Source organism: Onthophagus taurus, unplaced genomic scaffold (assembly GCF_036711975.1).
Source record: "Onthophagus taurus isolate NC unplaced genomic scaffold, IU_Otau_3.0 ScKx7SY_15, whole genome shotgun sequence".
In the NCBI taxonomy this organism is placed as follows: Eukaryota; Metazoa; Arthropoda; class Insecta; order Coleoptera; family Scarabaeidae; genus Onthophagus; species Onthophagus taurus.
Window position 1 is genome coordinate 5661882 of NW_027248940.1, and position 19925 is coordinate 5681806.

The window sequence follows — 19925 nt, forward strand, 5'->3', positions numbered from 1 at the left end:
TATTGGACATGTATTGGCGAAACGCGCACCTGCCACGAAATGCTTCTAGTTTCTCGTCTATAGTGAGGTACTCACTTGGAGTATATATATTCTGTACAAATTTATCAAAAATCGCTCTTATAGCGGCCAATTTGTCAATTTTTTTACGTTCTTCCCTATTCTCAATGTTATTGCAAACATGAGAGTAATGTCGTAAAGCTTTATAGGGACATAGTTTTTCTAAATTTTTATATTCCAGAACCACCCGCCGCAAATAAATCTTCTAAATTCAATCTAGCCGACTTATAAATCCCTGCTAAATACAGGGTGATTCACATAAGAACCGACACAGAGTAGAGACATGTAGAGGATAATAAATTAAGATGATTTAACGCAACTTACCTCTATACTAAGTTGTACACCTGAGGAGCTATATGCCTTCAAAGTTGGGTCTTAAATTTTTAAAACATTGAATATCTTCGTAATACATTAAGTTAGAAAAACCAAATTTGGTATACGTTATGAGGGTACCGAGGGTATTAATTGGTAGCAAGTTGAGACCAATTGAGGCATTTGAAACGGTTGATTACGGGTGATGGTCCCCTAAATTTTAATAGATTTTTTTAACCTTTTGGTGGATTTAACACATTATTACCTGATTTCATGTGGAATTTAATTCTAAAACTTTTTCTACTCTTATTATTTTTTAAAAAACATTGTCGTTTTCATAAAAAACTCAAATAACTAAAGACACGAATTTCGTTAATGCTACTTAAAATTATATAATAATAATAATAATAATAATAGACTTTATTGCCAAACCACACAGCAATTATAGAAATAAAACAATATAATATAGCAAGATAATATAACCAAAAATAAAAACAATAAATGATTCGAAAGAAAAAAAAAAGATACAAAATAAAACTATCTAAACAAAAGAGAGCTATTATAGAGCATAGTGCGGCAAGCAATTCACGAGGCGCAGATTCAGGAAAATAAAATCCTGTTCTTCCATCTGGACCTCGATAACAAAAAGAGGTATTAAACATTAATAATTGAAGACGTAACAAACACAAAAAACAATTATTAAATTAGTTGTAAATAATAAACTAATTAACTAAACTCGATTCCGTGTCATGCGCAACGCAACTCGATATCGGGACCCCTTGCAACAGAGAAGCACACTGACATCTGAATAATCTTTCAAATAACCAAGACCTGAACGTCGATACACTTAACTTCCTATCAGCCATCGAAATAAGATTATAGGATTTGTAAACATGGTATGAGAAAGATCTCTCAAACAAACCCGTGCGATGGACAGGTGGAGAAATAAAGGAAATAAACCTAGTCAATCGATTATGAACCTCTCGATCCCTTTGGAGCTCCTATGCTGGGATTATCGATTCATTTTTATTTTGCATTATTAATAATTTGATTTTTCAGCACGCCATTTTTATGGTATTTTTATCCGAGTCGCACAAGTCGAACACATCTGGTCGAGAACTGGTTTCACCTAAAAGAACCGTCTTTTTTGGTTTGAATATTTTTGGGTCTATACTCAAATTTTCTTTCATTCTTCCATTTGGGTTTATACTCTCATACCTTTCTTTAAGTATTTCATTTTCGTTGTTCATTGCATCAAGACGTTTATTGGGTTCTATACCTATTATCATACATTTTTATATCAAGAAATTATATTTATCGTTTGTTTCTTACCGTTATAATGAGCGATAAACTCTCGAAAACTATCCTACAACGTCATCTTCCTCACACCCGACTCCTCGAAACTTTCAAACTTGGCAAAACTATCGAAGATGAGGATCAGAGGAGCATTTTTCTGGCAAGAGCCGAAGAAATTGAAGGCATATATTCCCAATTTCAAACTTTACACAATCAAATCATTGGTTTAATTGAGGAGACTGATTATGAGGAACAAGATAAAGTCCGCAAAGAGGCTGATACAGCGTACTTTTCTATAAAGGCGTTAATCCGCGCTTGGAAATCATCTTCTGCCCAGTCGTCACCTAAACTGCATAAAATAACATTGCCTACCTTTTCTGGGAATTACAAGGAATGGCCCACCTATTTCGATTTATTTAATTCATTGATACATGATAATCTAGCGATGACGCCTATAGTCAAATTTCAGTATCTACTTACTTCCTTAAAAGGCGAAGCGTTTAGCCTTCTGAAAGGTCTTCCAATGACAACTGCAAATTATATTGTCGCATACAATACGTTAAAGGGAAGGTACCAGAATAAACGATACCTCGCCACCTTATATTTCCACGAAATTATTCATCTGAAATCCTTAAAAGATGAATCAGCTAAAAGTGTGAGACATTTAACAGATTTCTTTAACGAAAATGTAGAGGGATTCCGTCAATTAGGATTTCCAGTTAAAGAATGGGATTTCTTATTATTAAATTTACTCCTTCAAAAATTAACTGACTCTCTCCGAGCTTCTTTTGAAGACGAACATGCTTCCATCGAAATTCTCACATATATACAGTTGACGCCTTTTCTGGAAAAGAAAGCCAAAGCATTAGAGGCTGTGTTGTTAAACAACGCTACAGAGAAGCCTTCCTTTGGGCGCTTTAAGCCCCATGCTCGAGAAAAATTAGTTACCTTAAAAACGGAAAGCTCGTCATCTGGTAATGAAACCCGTCCATGTCTACTATGTTCGGAAACTCATCCTATTTATTGATGTATTACTTTTCAATCGAAGGCAGCATCTGAAAGATTATCAATGGTTCAAGAGAACAATTTATGCCGCAATTGTTTGAACAAAAATCATAACACCCACAATTGTGCCTCCACTCATCGATGTAGAATCTGTCGTCAAAAACATCACACTCTCCTCCATTTAAAAGAGCAACCATCTTCTTCGCTGCACGTCGGCACGTCACTTCATAAACAATCTGACGCAACATTAGAAAACGATATCAATGTCATTTTACCCATCTCAATGGTTCACATTAAAGATCAATTTGGAAGGTTACATCCCGTCAAAGCACTCATCGATTCCGGAAGCATGTCTAATTTAAATTGCATCTTCCCCGAAGATCCACATCTCATTTGGAGATTCAAGGAATAAATTCAATGACGTCACTATGCACAAAAGGGTCAGTCACCTGTTCTGTACAACCAATACATTCATCCATTCCATCATTCAACTTCCAAGCTATCATTACTCAAAGCATATGTTCCGATCAACCATCACTTTCATCTATCATTTCACGATACTCCCATTTACGCCACTTAAACATACCTAAAAAAGAATTTCCCGGCCTACAATCCGTTGACCTATTATTGGGAGCTGAATTAGTACCCCAAATATTTACTGAAGGCCGTATCATTGCCATCTTCACGAACCTGTTGCAATCAATTCAGTCTTTGGTTGGATCATAATGGGGAAATCATTAATTTATGCCTCCGCTTCTAATTTTGCCTGCTTATCGACGACCAACGCAGCATTGGATAAATCAATTCAACGATTTTGGGAGGTAGAGTCTATCTTCAACGAATCTGAACTAAACCCTGAAGAAGAAAAATGCGAAATTCATTTTAAAAATAATTATAAGCGTACCTTGAATGATTGATTTATGGTTTCATTGCCATTCAAACATAGAAACCCTATTCTGGGAGATTCTTATGATGCTGCTGTAAGACGTTTCATGTCATTGGAGCATCGTTTGTTAAGAGATCCTATCCTGCAATCAAAGTACATTAAGTTCATGCGAGATTATTTACAATCTGGTCATATGTCAGTCGACTTACCAATCAGCTGTCCAACAAAAAATCCATATTATATACCACATCATTGTCTGTTTCGCACAGATAATCCTTCTTCGAAGTTGAGAGTGGTTTTCGATGCATCTTCTGTAACGTCAAACGGTGTTTCGTTAAATCAAGAGCTCCTGATAGGTCCAAAGCTACAACAAGACATTACAAAAATATTATTGTCATTCAGAAGCTTTAACTACGTAATCACTTACGATATAAAGCAGATGTATCGGCAGATATTATTGTCACCTTCAGATCGAATATATCAAAAAATCTTATGGCGTTTTCATCCTGAAGAACCACTTAAGGAATACTATTTAAACACCGTAACATACGGGGTGGCCTCGTCTCCATTTTTGGCTTTTGAACTAGGGAAATGGGCGAGTAATTGTAAGCCGATTCTACAAGCCGTATCCAGCGTTGATCTTTTGGCTGCATTTATAGGTCCCCTGCCTCGAATGTATGTGCTTTTCTTGATAATTTATGCTCCACACTATGCTGCTTACAGGGTATTACTGACTATTTGTATTGCGCGGGCGATTTAAATATAAACATGCTGGATTTTAATAGCACATATATAGAGAGGTTTAATACGCTTTTAGAAGAGTTATCCCTTTCTCAGATGATAAATTCTCCTACCCGTATCACCACAAACTCGAGTTCCTTGATTGACTGTTTGATCACTAACAACCCGGACGGTTGTATTAACCAGGCAAGCATACCGATGCATATGTCAGACCACAATCTTGTTCAATGTGACATTACTATTTCTGATTCAAGGCCCATTCCGATTACCAAATTCTGTAGACCTATATCAAACATCGATGCCTATAGTCTGAAGGGTGATTTATCCCGGTTACCACTCTATGCAATCTATCATATAACTGATGTTAATCAGAAAATACATTTTTTAAACACTCATCTTTTGGCACTTCTAGATTTTCATGCACCGGTTCGGTCACTCAGATTACATAGGCCATTTGCACCATGGTTAACGGACACAATAAAACTAATGATGTCGCTGAGGGATAGAGCCTTATCTCGATATAAAAGAACTAAATTAATAGCGCACTTCGACTACTACAAGTCCTTACGCGATTTAACGACTTCTGCAATACGACGAGAAAAGAAATCTTTCTTAAATAGTACATTTGTGACTAGTGATGTAAAGAGTAGTTGGCGGCTGTTATCCAACTTGCAGATTGTCAACAGGTCCAAACCCACTGTTCCCGCACATTTAGATGATGTTGGAAATATTAATGATTATTTTGTGAATTCTGTTGGTTATGCTGATGTGGATGATGATTTGCTCACTTTTTATGGTACAAATATGCTTTACGCAAATTCCCATGAGAGATTTTCGTTTGGACTCAGTGACACCTCTTCGATCATTAAAATTTTAAATGGCATTAAATCAACATCTTCTGGCATAGACGAATTGAACATCACATTTATAAGAATGTGTCTCCCTGAAATATTGCCCTACATTGTACATATTATAAATACCTGTCTTGAACAGTCTATTTTCCCGGAAGCCTGGAAGATTGCTTTGGTAATGCCGTTGCCTAAAAAACCAAATCTAGCAGGTTTGGCGGACCTGCGTCCAATTAGTATCCTGCCAGTTATCTCAAAAGTCCTTGAAAGGTGCATGGAGGTCCAATTGCGTAAATATATTAGTGATCATAACATCTTGCCCACCTCTCAGTCTGGTTTTCGACCTAACCATAGCTGTACAACGGCTCTATTAAAGGTAACAGACGATATTATTAGAGCTCGTGATGGCGGTCTATGTGGGATACTTGTACTGCTGGACTACAGTAAGGCCTTTGATAAGGTTAACCATTCAATGCTTTTAGCTCTTCTGCGCTATGTTGGTCTGTCCGACTCAGCCGTTTTGCTTTTGGAAAGTTTCCTATCCAATCGTGCTCAGATAGTAAAATTGAACAATGTAAATTCATCATCACTGCCTGTGAGAGTGGGAGTGCCACAGGGGTCTATTCTGGCTCCTCTATTGTTTTCCTTGTATACATCCCAGTTGCCTAAGTGCATTCAATATTCGTCGATACACATGTACGCAGATGATACCCAAATTTACATAACCTTTCCAAAGGAACACCTCGCTTCTGCTTGCTCAAAAATAAATGCAGATCTGAACGCTATTTTAGATTGCTCGCACAAGATGGCACTAACTCTCAATGCCACTAAATCTAAGGTAGTCATCTTTGGTAACTTGGACTCTGATAGTGTCGGTATATTTTTGGGTGGAGAGAGGCTGGTAGTGTACCCTGAGTCAAAAAATCTGGGTGTGCTTGTCGACAGCAATCTGCGATTCAGCAGTCATGTCACTGCTTGCGTGAAAAAGGCATATGGTGTTCTTAGATGCCTCTATCAACACCGACACATTTTAAATATAATTACAAAGAAACGTTTGTGCGAAACACTTGTTCTGTCAAATTTTGTGCATTGTGCTGCCATGTATGGTCCATGTTTAACTGGGTATGAACTTCATCGTATTCAAAGGGTTCAAAATAGCTGTCTTCGTTTTATGTATGGCGTTCGTAAGCGTGAAAATATTAGTCACACATTGGTTACTGCAAAATGGTTAAATATCAGAAACAAAATCAAACATCAGTTCTTGTGTCTTGAGCACAAGTTAATTACTACGGGGACTCCACCTTACTTATATAATAAAATCACCTATAGGACCGATGTTCATAACTTGAATCTTAGACGCAAAAATACTATCGCCGTTTCTGCTCACAGGAAAGCTCTTTTTAGGCGCTCTTTTTCATATAATGTGGCCAAGGAGTATAATTAATGTCCTCCTGAATTTAAAAATAAAAGTCTATCCGTTTTTAAAGTTAACTTGCGTAACACCTTGTTTCGGCTTCAGATAGGTCAACATAATCCTTATGCTGCCTCAGTGCTCTGACATTGGGTTGTTATCTATTTATTGGTTATATAGGGAATCATTTGAATTGATTAATTTAATTGCGGAAAACAATTGAATATGTAATTATTAGTCGTTCTCAACTCTAGGTTGAGTTGAACAGATGGCTTCCATCGCGATGGATGCCAATCTGGACTCCGCCTATTGGCCGCAGATTGTAATTAGTTTCACATATAGAATGAATTTTTCATTTAATTTTTTTTTCTTTATATTATTGTTTAACTTTTTTATGTTGGTTGTTGCGGTCAATAAAGTACTATTATTATTATTATTATCTCTCGTTGCCAATTTCGTTGGATTATGATCAGGACAACTACATCAAGGTTCTCGGACTGCAATGGAATCCCACTTCCGACGAATTCCACTATTCCTATGCTCCTGGTCCTGATTCTTGTACAAAACGTGCCATTTTATCTCAAATCGCCAGGATTTATGATCCCCTTGGATTTTTAACTCCATGCACTCTTCAGGCAAAGAGATTTATGCAGCAGCTTTGGCAATTGAGAATTAAATGGGATGAAAAGCCCCCCTCCTCTTTACTAAATCACTGGAAAAAATTTAAATTAGACTTGGTTCACTTGTCTCGTTGGAACTTACCTCGAAAAATAATCACTGAAAACCCAAAAACAATTCAGCTTCACCTCTTCTGTGATGCTTCCCAAGCAGGATTTTATGCTGTGGCATATTTACGATGTCAGAATGACAACCATTTAATTACATCATCTTTTATTTACGCAAAAGCTCGGGTAGCCCCGCTGAAATCATTATCAATTCCGCGCTTGGAACTGTGTAGCGCCGTCCTATTAGTGAATCTCCTTCAAAACATAAAGAAGGCAATAGGTCCCATAATCAAATTAGATTCTATAACAGCATGGTCCGACTCCCAAGTCACCTTATCTTGGATTTACGCTCCACCTTCTCGGTGGAAGACATTTGTTGCCAATTGGGTAACTTACATACAGAATATATTACCGTCTAATTGTTGGAGATATGTCCCTTCATCAAGCAACCCTGCAGATGCCGGTTCCCGTGGGCTTTTCCCACATCAACTTATTCAGTGTTCTATCTGGTGGATGGGTCCTCCTTGGCTCATCAACTCTCCAGATAAATGGCCTGCTCCTTTTAATCAAAATTCTGAAACACAAGAAACCATTAATGAATCAAAGATTTACATCATTAATCATACAGAACTCGAAGTGAATTTTATTGATACTCTTCTGAATCATTTTTCCTCAATACTGAAAATCCAAAGAATAGTTGCTTATGTTCAACGTTTCATAGCACACTGTCGAAAGAAAAAACGTTCAACTACGTCATTATCACCATTTGATCTTCAGCAAGCATTGAACTCAATTGTTTATCATGTTCAAAAACAAAACTTTGCTCAACTGATCCGTCAAATCCAAACAAATAAACTTCCTGAAAAACCTTTTAGAAAGCTAGCTGCTTTCCTAGACAGTGAAGGATTGATAAGGGTAGGCGGTCGGTTGAAAAACGCGATAATACCATTCGATCATCGTCATCCAGTGTTATTACCAAAAAACGGTCGTTTAAGTGAAATCGTGGTGGAGGACATACACTAACGTTACTTATATCCCGGCTGTTATGTTGTTATTTCCACCAAGGACATTAATATACTCTTGTTTTTATTACTAATCTTTATTGATTTGATTCTTCAGTCAACACAATTATTATTCTCTACAGAGTAGTTTTTGCCGCTTTACAACTAGCGCCATTTTCATGCTAAAACTAATTACAGTGCTACCAACTTAAAGCTATCATAACACCTCCCTCTCTTTAAGCTAATGTACAAAATCCGCAAGATAAGACGGCATTTTTATTTGTCTACCACTTCTAGTAATATTATTATTTGAAACAACATTATCATTTTGTTTTTGACTGATATTTATCAAAGGATCTTTTCGTATTGTTTTTGTTTGGTCACTTTCGATAATCGTTTCCGGTAAGAGAGTCTTAGACGGTTCGTAATCATCTTCTTTACGAATCATCTTATTTGGTGTATGTTTTAAGTAAACACTATTTCTTCTCAACGTTCTTCCCCTTTCATCCATTACTTTATAACTCCTTGGAGTATCACACTTTTCCATCACAAATCCCGGTTTCCACACCTTCTTATTCACATCTCTCATCACTATATTTTCTCCCACCTTAAATTCTTGTGGTGCTTTTGCAGATCGATCAAAATAAGTTTTGTATTTTTCCTGATACCTCTTGAAATTTTCTTGATACATGTTTATCTTTTCCATCTTTTTTGGTACTAATTTATTAGTCGCAATTGGTAATTTAGTGTTTATATTTCTATTAAATATCAGTTCAGCAGGGGAAATACTTGTCGTTCTAGTTGGAAAGTTGTGATGATTAAGTAACATCAATTTAAAATCAACATTCCCCTCCACGCTCTTTTTTAACCTATTTTTAGTAACTCCCACGATGTGGACTTGTTGTTATTATTCTAAATTTCCATTCGTTCGCAAACTTTCTACATTCCTCACTATTAAACGGATTATTGTCAGCTATCATTTCATTAGGGATACCAAAAGTTGTAAATATGGACTTCAACTTTTTGATTACCTCTTTACTAGTTTTGTTTTTTAAACTTTTGACTTCTAGCCAGAAAGAATAGTAGTCTGCTAATATCAAAAATGATTTTCCTCCCCATTCACATATATCTACTGCTACTCGTTGAAAAGGATATTCGGTGATATTGTAAGGTAATAGTCGTTCTTTGGTCTTATTTTTTGCATATTTTTCACAAATCTGGCATCCTTTTATTATTGTCTCAATTTCTTTCCAGATTCCCGGCCAATATAAAAATTTTCTTGCAAACTTTTTAGTCTTTTCAATGCCAAAATGTGGTTCATGTAGTCTTTTCAGTATTCCCTGTCGCAATTTTGTTGGTATTAACAATTTATCATTTATGTATACTAAACCTTCCTTAACCATCAAATCATTTTTCATTTTCCAATATGTCGATAACTTTGAGTTTATATCTTTTTTTAATGGAGGCCATCCTTCATGGAAATATACCATTAACTTCATTAATTCCGGATCCTCTTTAGTGTGTTTCATAATTTCTTGTAATTTGCTATTGCTGATTGGGAGCTCATCAATTGAATGAACAATTTCAGTGTAAGTATTGTCTTGTATAGATGGTTCTTTGGTGTAATTTCTTGATAATATATCTGCTATTATGTTATCTTTTCCCGATATAAATTTCACATCTAAATTGTACTTAATTAATTTTAATTTCATGCGTTGTAGTCTGGTTGGTACTCTCCAAATATTCTTTTGATTTATTGCCACCAATGGCTTATGGTCGGTATAAACAGTTACCTTCCTGCCATAAATATATTCATGAAACTTGTTAACAGCAAAACATATGGATAAAAATTCCTTTTCAATTTGCGAATATCTAATTTCAGTATCTGTCAAACTTCTTGACACGAATGCCACCGGACAATCATTTTGAATTAAACAACAGCCCAAACCAGTACTACTAGCATCCACATACATGTCGATTGGTAAATTACCATCAAATATCTTTAAAACTGGTGCTTTACTGATTATTTTCTTTAGTTTGTTAAACGCATTTATTTGTGCCTCGGACCACTCAAACTGTACATTCGTTTTTAAAAGTAATCTTAATGGGTAAGAAAGTTCTGACAAGTTAGGTATAAAACGAGCCAAGTGACTAAACATTTCCATGATGCTATGTAACTCTTTTTTAGTTTTCGGTGGTTCCAACCGCTTTTACCTGTTCTGGATCAGGCTCCATGCCTTGTTTCGAAAATATTCTACCCAGATATTTAACTCGATCCTTCTTAAATTGTACTTTTTCTTTGTTGAATTTGACACCAAACTTACTTGCTCTTTCCATTACTTTCTTAAGTTATTCTTAAATTATTAAATCATCGAAATATATTCCTATTTCTAAATCTCCAAATATTTTTTCATTGGTTCGTTAAAATACTTCTGGACTTACACTTAATCCAAATGGTAATCGATTGTACTTAAACTTACCATATGGCGTTATAAACGTTGTTAAAAGACTACTTTCTTGGTCTAATTTTATTTGAAAGAATCCATCCTTCATATCAATTACCGTAAATATTTATTTACCAGAAAGTCTTTTTTCAATGTCACTTATCGTGGGTATTGGATAATTATCCAATTTCAAAGCCTTGTTTAGTTCGGTCGGATCCAAACATATTCGTAGCTTTCCTTTATTTTTTTCAACTATTGTTATTTGATTTACCCAATCTGTAGGATACTCCACTTCTTCAATGATGTTTTTCTTTATTAACTCGTTTAATGTTTCTTTCAACCTATCTTTTATTATCTCTGGAACTCGACGAACACGTTTTATTACCGGCGTACTTCCCTCTTTTAACCTCAGCTTGTATGTACCCGGAATTTCCCCTATTCCTTGGAAATTATCATTATACTTTTTTATAAATTCAGCTTTAAAATCGAGATCTATTACATTAACCTTATTTAATAAACCTAAATATTCACAAACTTTAAGTCCCAATATCGGTCTATCCTGAACATTCACAACTATGAACTTTATTTTTACAATTTTGTCTTTGATTAATACTTTCAAAATTATTGCACCTACAGTATCAATTTGGTTACCACCAAATGCAATTACATTTGTGTTACATTTATTTAGTTTTAAATTTTTGTATAATTTGTTTAAACAATGCTTAGGTAAAATATTACATGTTGCTCCCGTATCAAGCTTCATTTTAAACAATACATTATCGATAGTAACACCAATCAACCATGCATCAGTGTTATTACTTTTTACGTTACAAACATTACTTAACATTAACGAATCTATATAATAGTCATCATTACTATCAGACTGATTATCTGTCTTATTCTCTACTTGTTTAACATATTTGTTAACTTTCTTTTCATCTTTATAATTATTATGCTGTTTGCTTTTGTTATTACTTTGCTTATTGTAATTTTTATAAGTTTTCTTTAGCTTACAACCTACCGCAAAATGATTTTTATTTCCACACTTAGCACATACTTTACCATATGCTGGGCATTGTCCATAACTATGTGATTTACCACACTTTTTACAGTCATAATTTTGTTGAACTTTTGTTCCTCGTCTAGTCTTCTCCTGTATAGCGTCCACGACCATTGTTGCACCTCCGTCCATCAATTGTTGATGCTCCTTGCTGGCCTCAAATGTACGACCTAACCTTACGGTAGTTTCCAAATCCAACTTTTCTTCCCTCAACAATCTTTGTTGTAACCCCTTGTCTCGAACCCCAAATATTATTCTGTCACGGATTAATGCATCTTCTTCTAAAAATTCACACATCTTCGCATTTTCTTTTAATTCCATAACGAAACTATCAAACCCTTGACCTTCTTTTTGAATCGTATTCATGAACAAAAATCTCTCGTACACAACGTTCTTTCTCACATTACAATATTCTTCAAATTTTTGTATCACTTTTGCAAGATTATCTTTATCTTCCTCTTCTTCTAATTTTAATTGATTATTATATATAGTTAAGGCTTTCTCACCTGCCAAATTAAGTAGTATCGCTACCTTTGTATCGTCGCTTTTCTTCATTTTGTCGGTTGCTTTCAAATAAATCTCAAATTTTTGTTTAAACTCTTGCCAATTTCTACACAGGTTTCCCTCTAACGACAACTCGCTCAGGCGGTTCGCGCCTTCGGCCATTTTTTTTTTAGGTTAGTTTTTTCGTGGTTTCTTCCCAATTTTTTTTTTTTTTAATTACCTGACACCATGTTATGTTGTTATTTCCACCAAGGACATTAATATACTCTTGGTTTTATTACTAATCTTTATTGATTTGATTCTTCAGTCAACACAATTATTATTCTCTGCAGAGTAGTTTTTGCCGCTTTACAACTAGCGCCATTTTCATGCTAAAACTAATTACAGACTGTAATTAGTGAAAAACCTACCGAAAAATAAGTTTGAAATTTCGATGTGACGTCACGTTTTGTCCGATAAATAATTTGTTCCATATCTACGTGTACAACACGAATAATGTAAGTAAAAATAAATCATTTTCTCAAATTTAATGATAGAATTAACAACTTGTTAGTATTATCATATTTTTGAGTGATATACCTGCTCGTGAGGATTAGGTATAGAGAAGGGTGTGGGTCAAATATTGGTAGTCTTCTTGAAAAAAACGTTATATTCGGATTCACCTAATATATTGATTTATTTCCGAATGTTGTGTAGAAATTAGATTTTGAGTTTGGTTAATTAACATTTAAACAACTGCGAAATTCCGAAATGTCGGGTCGGGTTCGGAGTAGGGGGAGGGTAAACACACGAGCAGGCAGATGGTTAATAAGCGGGTTTTAGCACGTTTTAGTCGTTATGCGTCGAGAACCAAAGGGTGTTCACCCAAAAATATGCGTTATAAGACTAACAAGTTGTTAATTCTTTCATTAAATTTGAAAAAATGTTTTATTTTTACTTACATTATTCGTGTTGTGCACGTGGATATGGAACAAATTATTTATCTGCCCAATGTTAACCATTGTGTTGTGAAAAATACGTCGTAAGCATGGTTCGTGACGTCACAAATTGTAACGTCACGTCGAAATTTCAAACTCATTTTTCGGTAAGTTCTTCACTTTTCCGCACTTTCTTTTTATTTTTAACGTGTTTTTTAGGCATTTTTACGTCAGTAAAAAAAATCATAGATTTTTAAGCGACTTGTCTATTCTTCAATTTTTCCTAAAAAAATATTTGATTAAGATCTTGGCAGACTGCTTTCATTTTGATTCAGAAACATAATTTGATGTACTTTCTCTGGTTTTAGACGGCTTCGGCGGTCGGAAATTATTTGGCCTGTTTTGGAAAACGCCCTTTCGCATGGTTCCGATGTGGTAACAGTTCCAAACTTGAGTTTCACCAGGCTGCTAAGGAAAGGAAACTTATATTGATGTTCTTTCCACCAATCTAATGGATTTTTTTCACGTTCGAGAAGCGATTCATCTAAATACCTATCAATTTATATTATGGCTTTCGACTGATTTGATCTGACCGGATTAAACAGAGAAGCTTTTTTATCAAAGCATGACCAAATACTCGGTTTTGAACTGTCAATTTTATCATTATCACCACTATCGACTGGTTGGGAGGACTCGGCGGTTTTTAAATTAATCAATGATATTAAGGATGCTGTGACTGCCGCTCTAGCCTTTTCCGATGCTGTATTTGTTGAAAATCCGATATGTTTGTATCTTGGATCGAAAAATGTATTAATAAGTAATGAAGTACTGCTTTCCATGTTCTTGAATCCTGTGTCAATGCCGATAATAATTTTTTCTAAAATATCTTTTGAAATGGATGAAAGAATATTATTTTTATACATTGCTTTGTATAAATCAGAAAGGCCGTTTGAAATTATTATTACAGAAGATAAAGTAACTTTTTTTTCGCTACTTATAACTGTTGTTGTTGTTTCCATTGGTACCAAAATTTCAATTAATTGTTCCAGAACAACAAATTCTAGGTTTGTTAATGAGGGCCAGTCTTCTTTTCCCAGAGTACCTAATGCCGCTCGCACTTCTTCTTTTAACTCTTTCATCCTTTCCAACATATAATACACTGAGTTTCACCTTGTGGCCACAGATTGTATCAACTTTTTTGGGTCTTTTCCGTTTTGTCTTTGATAAAAATCAAGTTTGTTCTTGGCTACACTACTTTTTTAAAATGGGCCTCAATGGTGGATACTTTTGTAATCAATGGTTCTGCAGCAGTCAACGCATCCTTGACAATTAAATTAATTGTATGTGCGATGCACCCTAAGTGCTTCCATTGTAAAACTTCACTTACTGCTTTTTTTATATTTGCCGCATTATCTGTTATAACAATCAATATATTATTTTGAAGCCCCCACTCTGTGGTAATTCGTTTCAGCTCAGCGGCAAGATTTTCGCTTGTGTGGTTCAGTTTGACCTCACAAACCTCTAACAAAACAGCTTTGATGCTAAAATTGTTGTCAATAGAGTGGGCGGTTACCGCTATGTAACTTTCATTGTTGATGGAAGTCCAGCAATCTGTTGTAATAGTTGCCGATTTTGCTTCTTTGAACATATCTAAAGTTTAGGCCTTAAGTTCTTCATATTTTGCCGGTAGCAATGTGTTTGAGAGAGTCTTTCTACTAGGCAAAGCATAAAACGGATTTAATGCCGCAGTGTACTCTCTAAAACCTACATCTTCGACAATAGAAAATGGTTGTAAGTCGTTCGTTATTAGTTTCTTAGGCGGTCGTAAGGTGGTTTGTTGTAATCTACGAGGAACTGTCGAAGAAAAGGAAGAAGTTGGTAGTAAAGATGGATTTGAAGCTATTGTGGTTAATGGAGCGGTTGAATGTATCGGTGGTGAAGGTGAAGTGGTTCCGGGTAAAGAATTGGTTAAGCTGGTTGATGGTAACGGTGTGGTTGAAGTTGTTCCAGCCAATGAGGAAGAGATTGAAGAAGGAGTAGGTTGGTGAATTGTGGGATGCTTTCTGTTCAGGTGTTGTTTCAAATTATTGATTGATGACTTGTATGACAATTTTTGATGACAAAAATTGCATTTTGCCAATACTTCATTTATTGGAGTAAAAAAATTCCAAATAATTGATTTTTTTCCGTTTAGATGCTTATCCATTATTTCCTACATAAAATGATAAAATATAAGGATAATTAAAGTTATAAAAAAATGAATGCATAATATAATATATCCATTTTTTTTCATACAATGAACAGAAATTTTTCATGAAAAGGTTAATAAAAATAATCAAAATTATAATTTTTCATATTTTTATATCATTTTTTTTATTTGAATTTGAGTTAATAAAATATGTTTGTGTAAAATACAGTATCTATATAAAATTATAAATAGGTCTATTCGGAGAACCGATTGCAAATGGTTTCGGATTTTGCAACCAATCAAACTGTTCCATGTTGATCACGTGCAAGAATTCTCAAATCTTTATTGATTGAAAAAATTCGAAACCGTTTGCAATCGGCTCTCCGAACACATCTACTATTATCTATTGTATTATCCTGTGTTTTTTCTGTTGCATCCCAGTTCCCTGAAATTTCTTGTCCCTAGTCCTTACTCCCTCAGCCCTCTCCGGGTTAATTCAAGTGATTGACCTCGGATCTCGAATATTAGAATTTTAAGATTTTTCTTTTGTTGACAATGGTACAAATTAGTATTATGAACTTACTGAATAAAAAAAAGGCGTGCCTAGATCTTTCGAAAAAATGTTTGTTGAATATGATCTATAAATACTATAACAAATAACGGCAACTATAACAACAACGAATAATAGAACTAAAAATAACACTAACAAACAGTAACAACTATCACAATATAATAAAATAACCCAGCAGTCCCAGTACACAGCACACAGATTGAACTTAACTTCAAAGTTTGCAGGTTATGTACTATGTACAGCTATGTTCACGGGAAATGCACACTCAAGGTCAAGCGCTGTTGTGAGATCCGACATGCCGCTGGCTAAACGGGCTGAGCCAGCGGCATGTCGGATCATTGAACGATTCTGTTAAAATAACAGAAATAACAACAACCTGTTATTTTAAGCTGTTATTTTAAAATAACAGTAACAGTTGTTTCTGTTATTTTAAAATAACAGTTATGCCCATCTCTAATTACAGTGCTACCAACTTAAAGCTATCATAACACCGGCCAGAGAACATTACAAACGTTGGTATCACAACAATTTTGGATCATCAACTCTAGGAGTGTTATATTTCGCGTTCTGTCACGATGTGTGAGATGTTTCCGCTGCAAGCCCCAATCGTATGCTCCCATGATGGCTGATCTACCGTCGATGAGGGTTTCTCAACTTCGAGCGTTTTCCCAAGTGGCAGTGGATTTTGCAGGTCCAATTTACACCATCATTAGTCGAACTCGGGGAGCTAGATCGGTGAAATCATACTTTTGTATTTTTATATGTTTAGCTACTAAGGCTATGCATTTAGAATTAGTTTCAGCTCTCACCACGGAAGTTTTCTTAGCAGCCCTGCGACGGTTCACTTCTAGACGAGGCAAGTGTTCGTTGATCATTTCCGACCAGGGCACAAACTTTATCGGAGCGTCCAATTATCTACAGAAAATGGCAGATGCGGCTGGTGCTCAATTGCAGTTGGAATGGAAATTTAACCCACCTGGTGCTCCACATTTTAACGGTTTGGCAGAAGCAGGGGTCAAATCTGTTAAATATCATTTATTGCGAGTGGTTGGAGATCAGAAACTTACGTTTGAGGAGGTTTACACCGTGTTAACACAGGTGGAAGCCGTTTTCAATTTCAGGCCCCTTGCAGCATTATCGAACGATCCCAACGATTTACAGTCATTAGCAAAAATAGCAAAAATCAAAACAAGTACCGGACAATTCCAATGACCACTGGTGAAACTTTGTCCGTTACCATTGGTGCCAACCTAAAATTGGAATCTCAAAATATTAAATTTAACTTATAAAATTTATACTTCCCTAATATTGTTTCTCTCGGAATATTGTAAAATTTGATATGTGTATATCTATTATTATTATTTTTGTATATTTTTTTTGTGGGGAGTGTTAAGTCAGGAATATAGGCAACCCCCTTTGCACCCCCGATAACTTGTCACTTTAAATATCACGATCGATATTGATCGATCGATCTCTCTTCTCGGCCGTCCGTCGTGCGATATCGATCTATTCTTGACCTTTCGTTGTGCGATCGACATACGAGGGTATAAAAGTGTGTAAAAGAAGGAGAATTAGAGTAAGACAATTAAAATTTAATTACAATCTTTTATTTCCTTATCACTTCTGTGTTCCTTAATTGATTAAATATTATTTGAATTACGATTCAGCACCGGTTTTAATCCCGATCCTATATCGCGTGAACAACTAGGCAATCTATTTTATAAATTCATAAGTTTCTCTTTAATCTTTTAGTAAGCGATTCGTCACATTTGTAGGTGTGGTTTGTTATAGTCAGGGCATTTAAATGGGAATGTCTTCCTATCTCTTTTCAAAACTAGAGTTTCTCACTCTAGCGTGAGAAAGACATTCCAATTTAAATGCCCTGACGTCACATTTGTAGGTGTGGTTTGTTATTGTCAGGGCATTTAAATTGGAATATCTTCCTATCTCTTTTCAAAACTAAAGTTTCTCACTCTAGCGTCGCATCTTGTTTACTCTTTAATCTTTGGTACAACTCCGGACGATGATGGGTCATAATTGACATTGTATGAGCGTTTACTCCAGGCACCATCCGCAATTACGGTTATCATTGGAATTCCGTCTTTGTTTACTTCTCCTGAAGCTTTGGCTAAATTACATTCTTCTTCACCTGCGTTCTTCATAGACTGCCATGCTTCATCCCTGATTTTATCACTTACCGTTTCTTGATATTTTTGGAATGTTTTTGCTGACATAAATGGTATATCCATACATCGACGCCTCCAGCGAAGACTATAGTAACTAATTTTTTACACTATTGAGATAATTCAAAGGAAACATTTACAGCCGTGGTAAAAATACAACTTTTTTAAATCGGATATTATTATTCTATTTAAATTAACTAACATATTCTGTTAACAATAATAATAAATATAATAAATTATTTCATGACTACATCTATTTGAAATCCTTGTGTTTATTCAGTCTTCACTCTCCATTTCATCGACTTCAGCAGTCATGTTCGTCTTTGAATACAGACTTTTATAAAAAGCTTGATACATATTAGGTATTTTCCCTTTATCACAAAGCCATAATAATCCTTTCAATTTCTTGTCGTCTATCGGTAGTAGTTTGTCGTATAATTTTGAAGGAAACTGGTTAATGGAGGGTCGTCCTCTAGATTTTCGACCATTTTGCTTGATGTCACTGTTCTTTAAATCACCATCAAATTCATACTTGAATTGTATAGTGTATGGTTTTTTATAAGAAAACCTAATTTCCCTTATTTGGCTCACTTTGAATGGGTGTTTGTTATTGTCAGTTTTCCAATTTTCAGTTTCGGTACGTATTTTAAAATTATAAAAATCATCCTGGCACATCTCCGTAACGTCGTAAACCTTTCCAGTTGTTTTGGCCATTCTTATTAAGGTGACCCACTGTTCGGGCACATATACGACTGATTGCCGTTTCTTGGCGTTCTCAATAACAGCGTGCATGCTGTCACCTTCATTTTGAGTGTGCCCCTTCTCTAGAAATCTGTGCGTAATGTCAATTTGAAAATGTACGGCAGCAAAAGCAAACATTGAGAATATAAAGCGATTTCTATTTTGTCCACCGCAGTTGTCTGAGTAAAATATCACGTTTCTTACTCCTTTTCTAGTGACGTAGTTTAAAAATTTCCAGAGGCAACTGGCAACATCATTAGGACCCCTTTTTGCTATCTGTTCGTGCCACACATAGCAGTAACCCTCTTTGTTTCCTAGGTCGTAAACTGTAAAATTGTATGTTGACAACTTGCTCTTGTAATAAAAATCGCTGACATTCGATTGTGGAGTAGCTAAAACTTTTTGGAGATCAAAACAAGCGACACATACACTCTTATCGTTTACTGCAAGATCTTTGTCGGAACTCTTCAAATCCCTAGCTATAGCTTTATTCTTTAAATGAAACTCATATTTTTCACGAAGTTTTTCTTTTTCCGCTTCCGGTGCCAAATTAAAAACCGAGCAAATATCACACTGGTCTTTCTTGGGCTGAAAGAAACCAATATTAAATTCCTCATTGAAAATGTCTCTATACTGAGGAGAAGTAGCTGGTATAGTAATATTGTTTAAGTTACAATATTCAGTGTATAATCGATACATTTTTTAGATGCTCAATCCTTCCTCAAAGTACATTTTCGTGGAGTCTTTTCGAATATAATGAGAAGGTACTACGGGAAACAATGTAATGTGAATTCTGACAGTCTCTGTAATTTCTGGTTTTAGTCTATGAGGTCGTGTACTATATTTCCCACGCTTGTCCTCTTCTAAGGTTCCACCTTCTTTTAATTTGCTTAATGCTGTAGTTACCCAAGATTCTGAAATATTTAGAATTCGCAAAAAAAAATCTTGCAAATACGTTGTTCTTTACTGCGAATGTTGAAATAATATTCCCGAGAGAAACTTTTCCGAGACTGCGAATTGACAGTAAGGGTAACT

General features: G+C 35.3%; 2 protein-coding genes across 2 annotated transcripts; both read left to right on the forward strand.

Annotated features, from left to right (window-relative positions):
* Positions 1–1708: 1708 nt before the first annotated feature.
* LOC139432333 (uncharacterized) lies at positions 1709–2692 on the forward strand. Its single transcript, XM_071200813.1, has one exon. The coding sequence runs from the start codon at positions 1709–1711 to the stop codon at positions 2690–2692; it is 984 nt and encodes a 327-aa protein (XP_071056914.1).
* Positions 2693–16587: 13895 nt separating this feature from the next.
* Positions 16588–17178, forward strand: LOC111413211 (uncharacterized). Its single transcript, XM_023044102.1, has one exon. It carries the CDS (start codon positions 16588–16590, stop codon positions 17176–17178), a length of 591 nt encoding a protein of 196 aa, XP_022899870.1.
* Positions 17179–19925: the final 2747 nt, after the last annotated feature.

Coding starts and splice junctions, on each gene's coding strand:
- LOC139432333 (XM_071200813.1), top strand. CDS start 1,709: ATGAGCGATAAACTCTCGAAAACTATCCTACAACGTCATCTTCCTCAC.
- LOC111413211 (XM_023044102.1), top strand. CDS start 16,588: ATGGCTGATCTACCGTCGATGAGGGTTTCTCAACTTCGAGCGTTTTCC.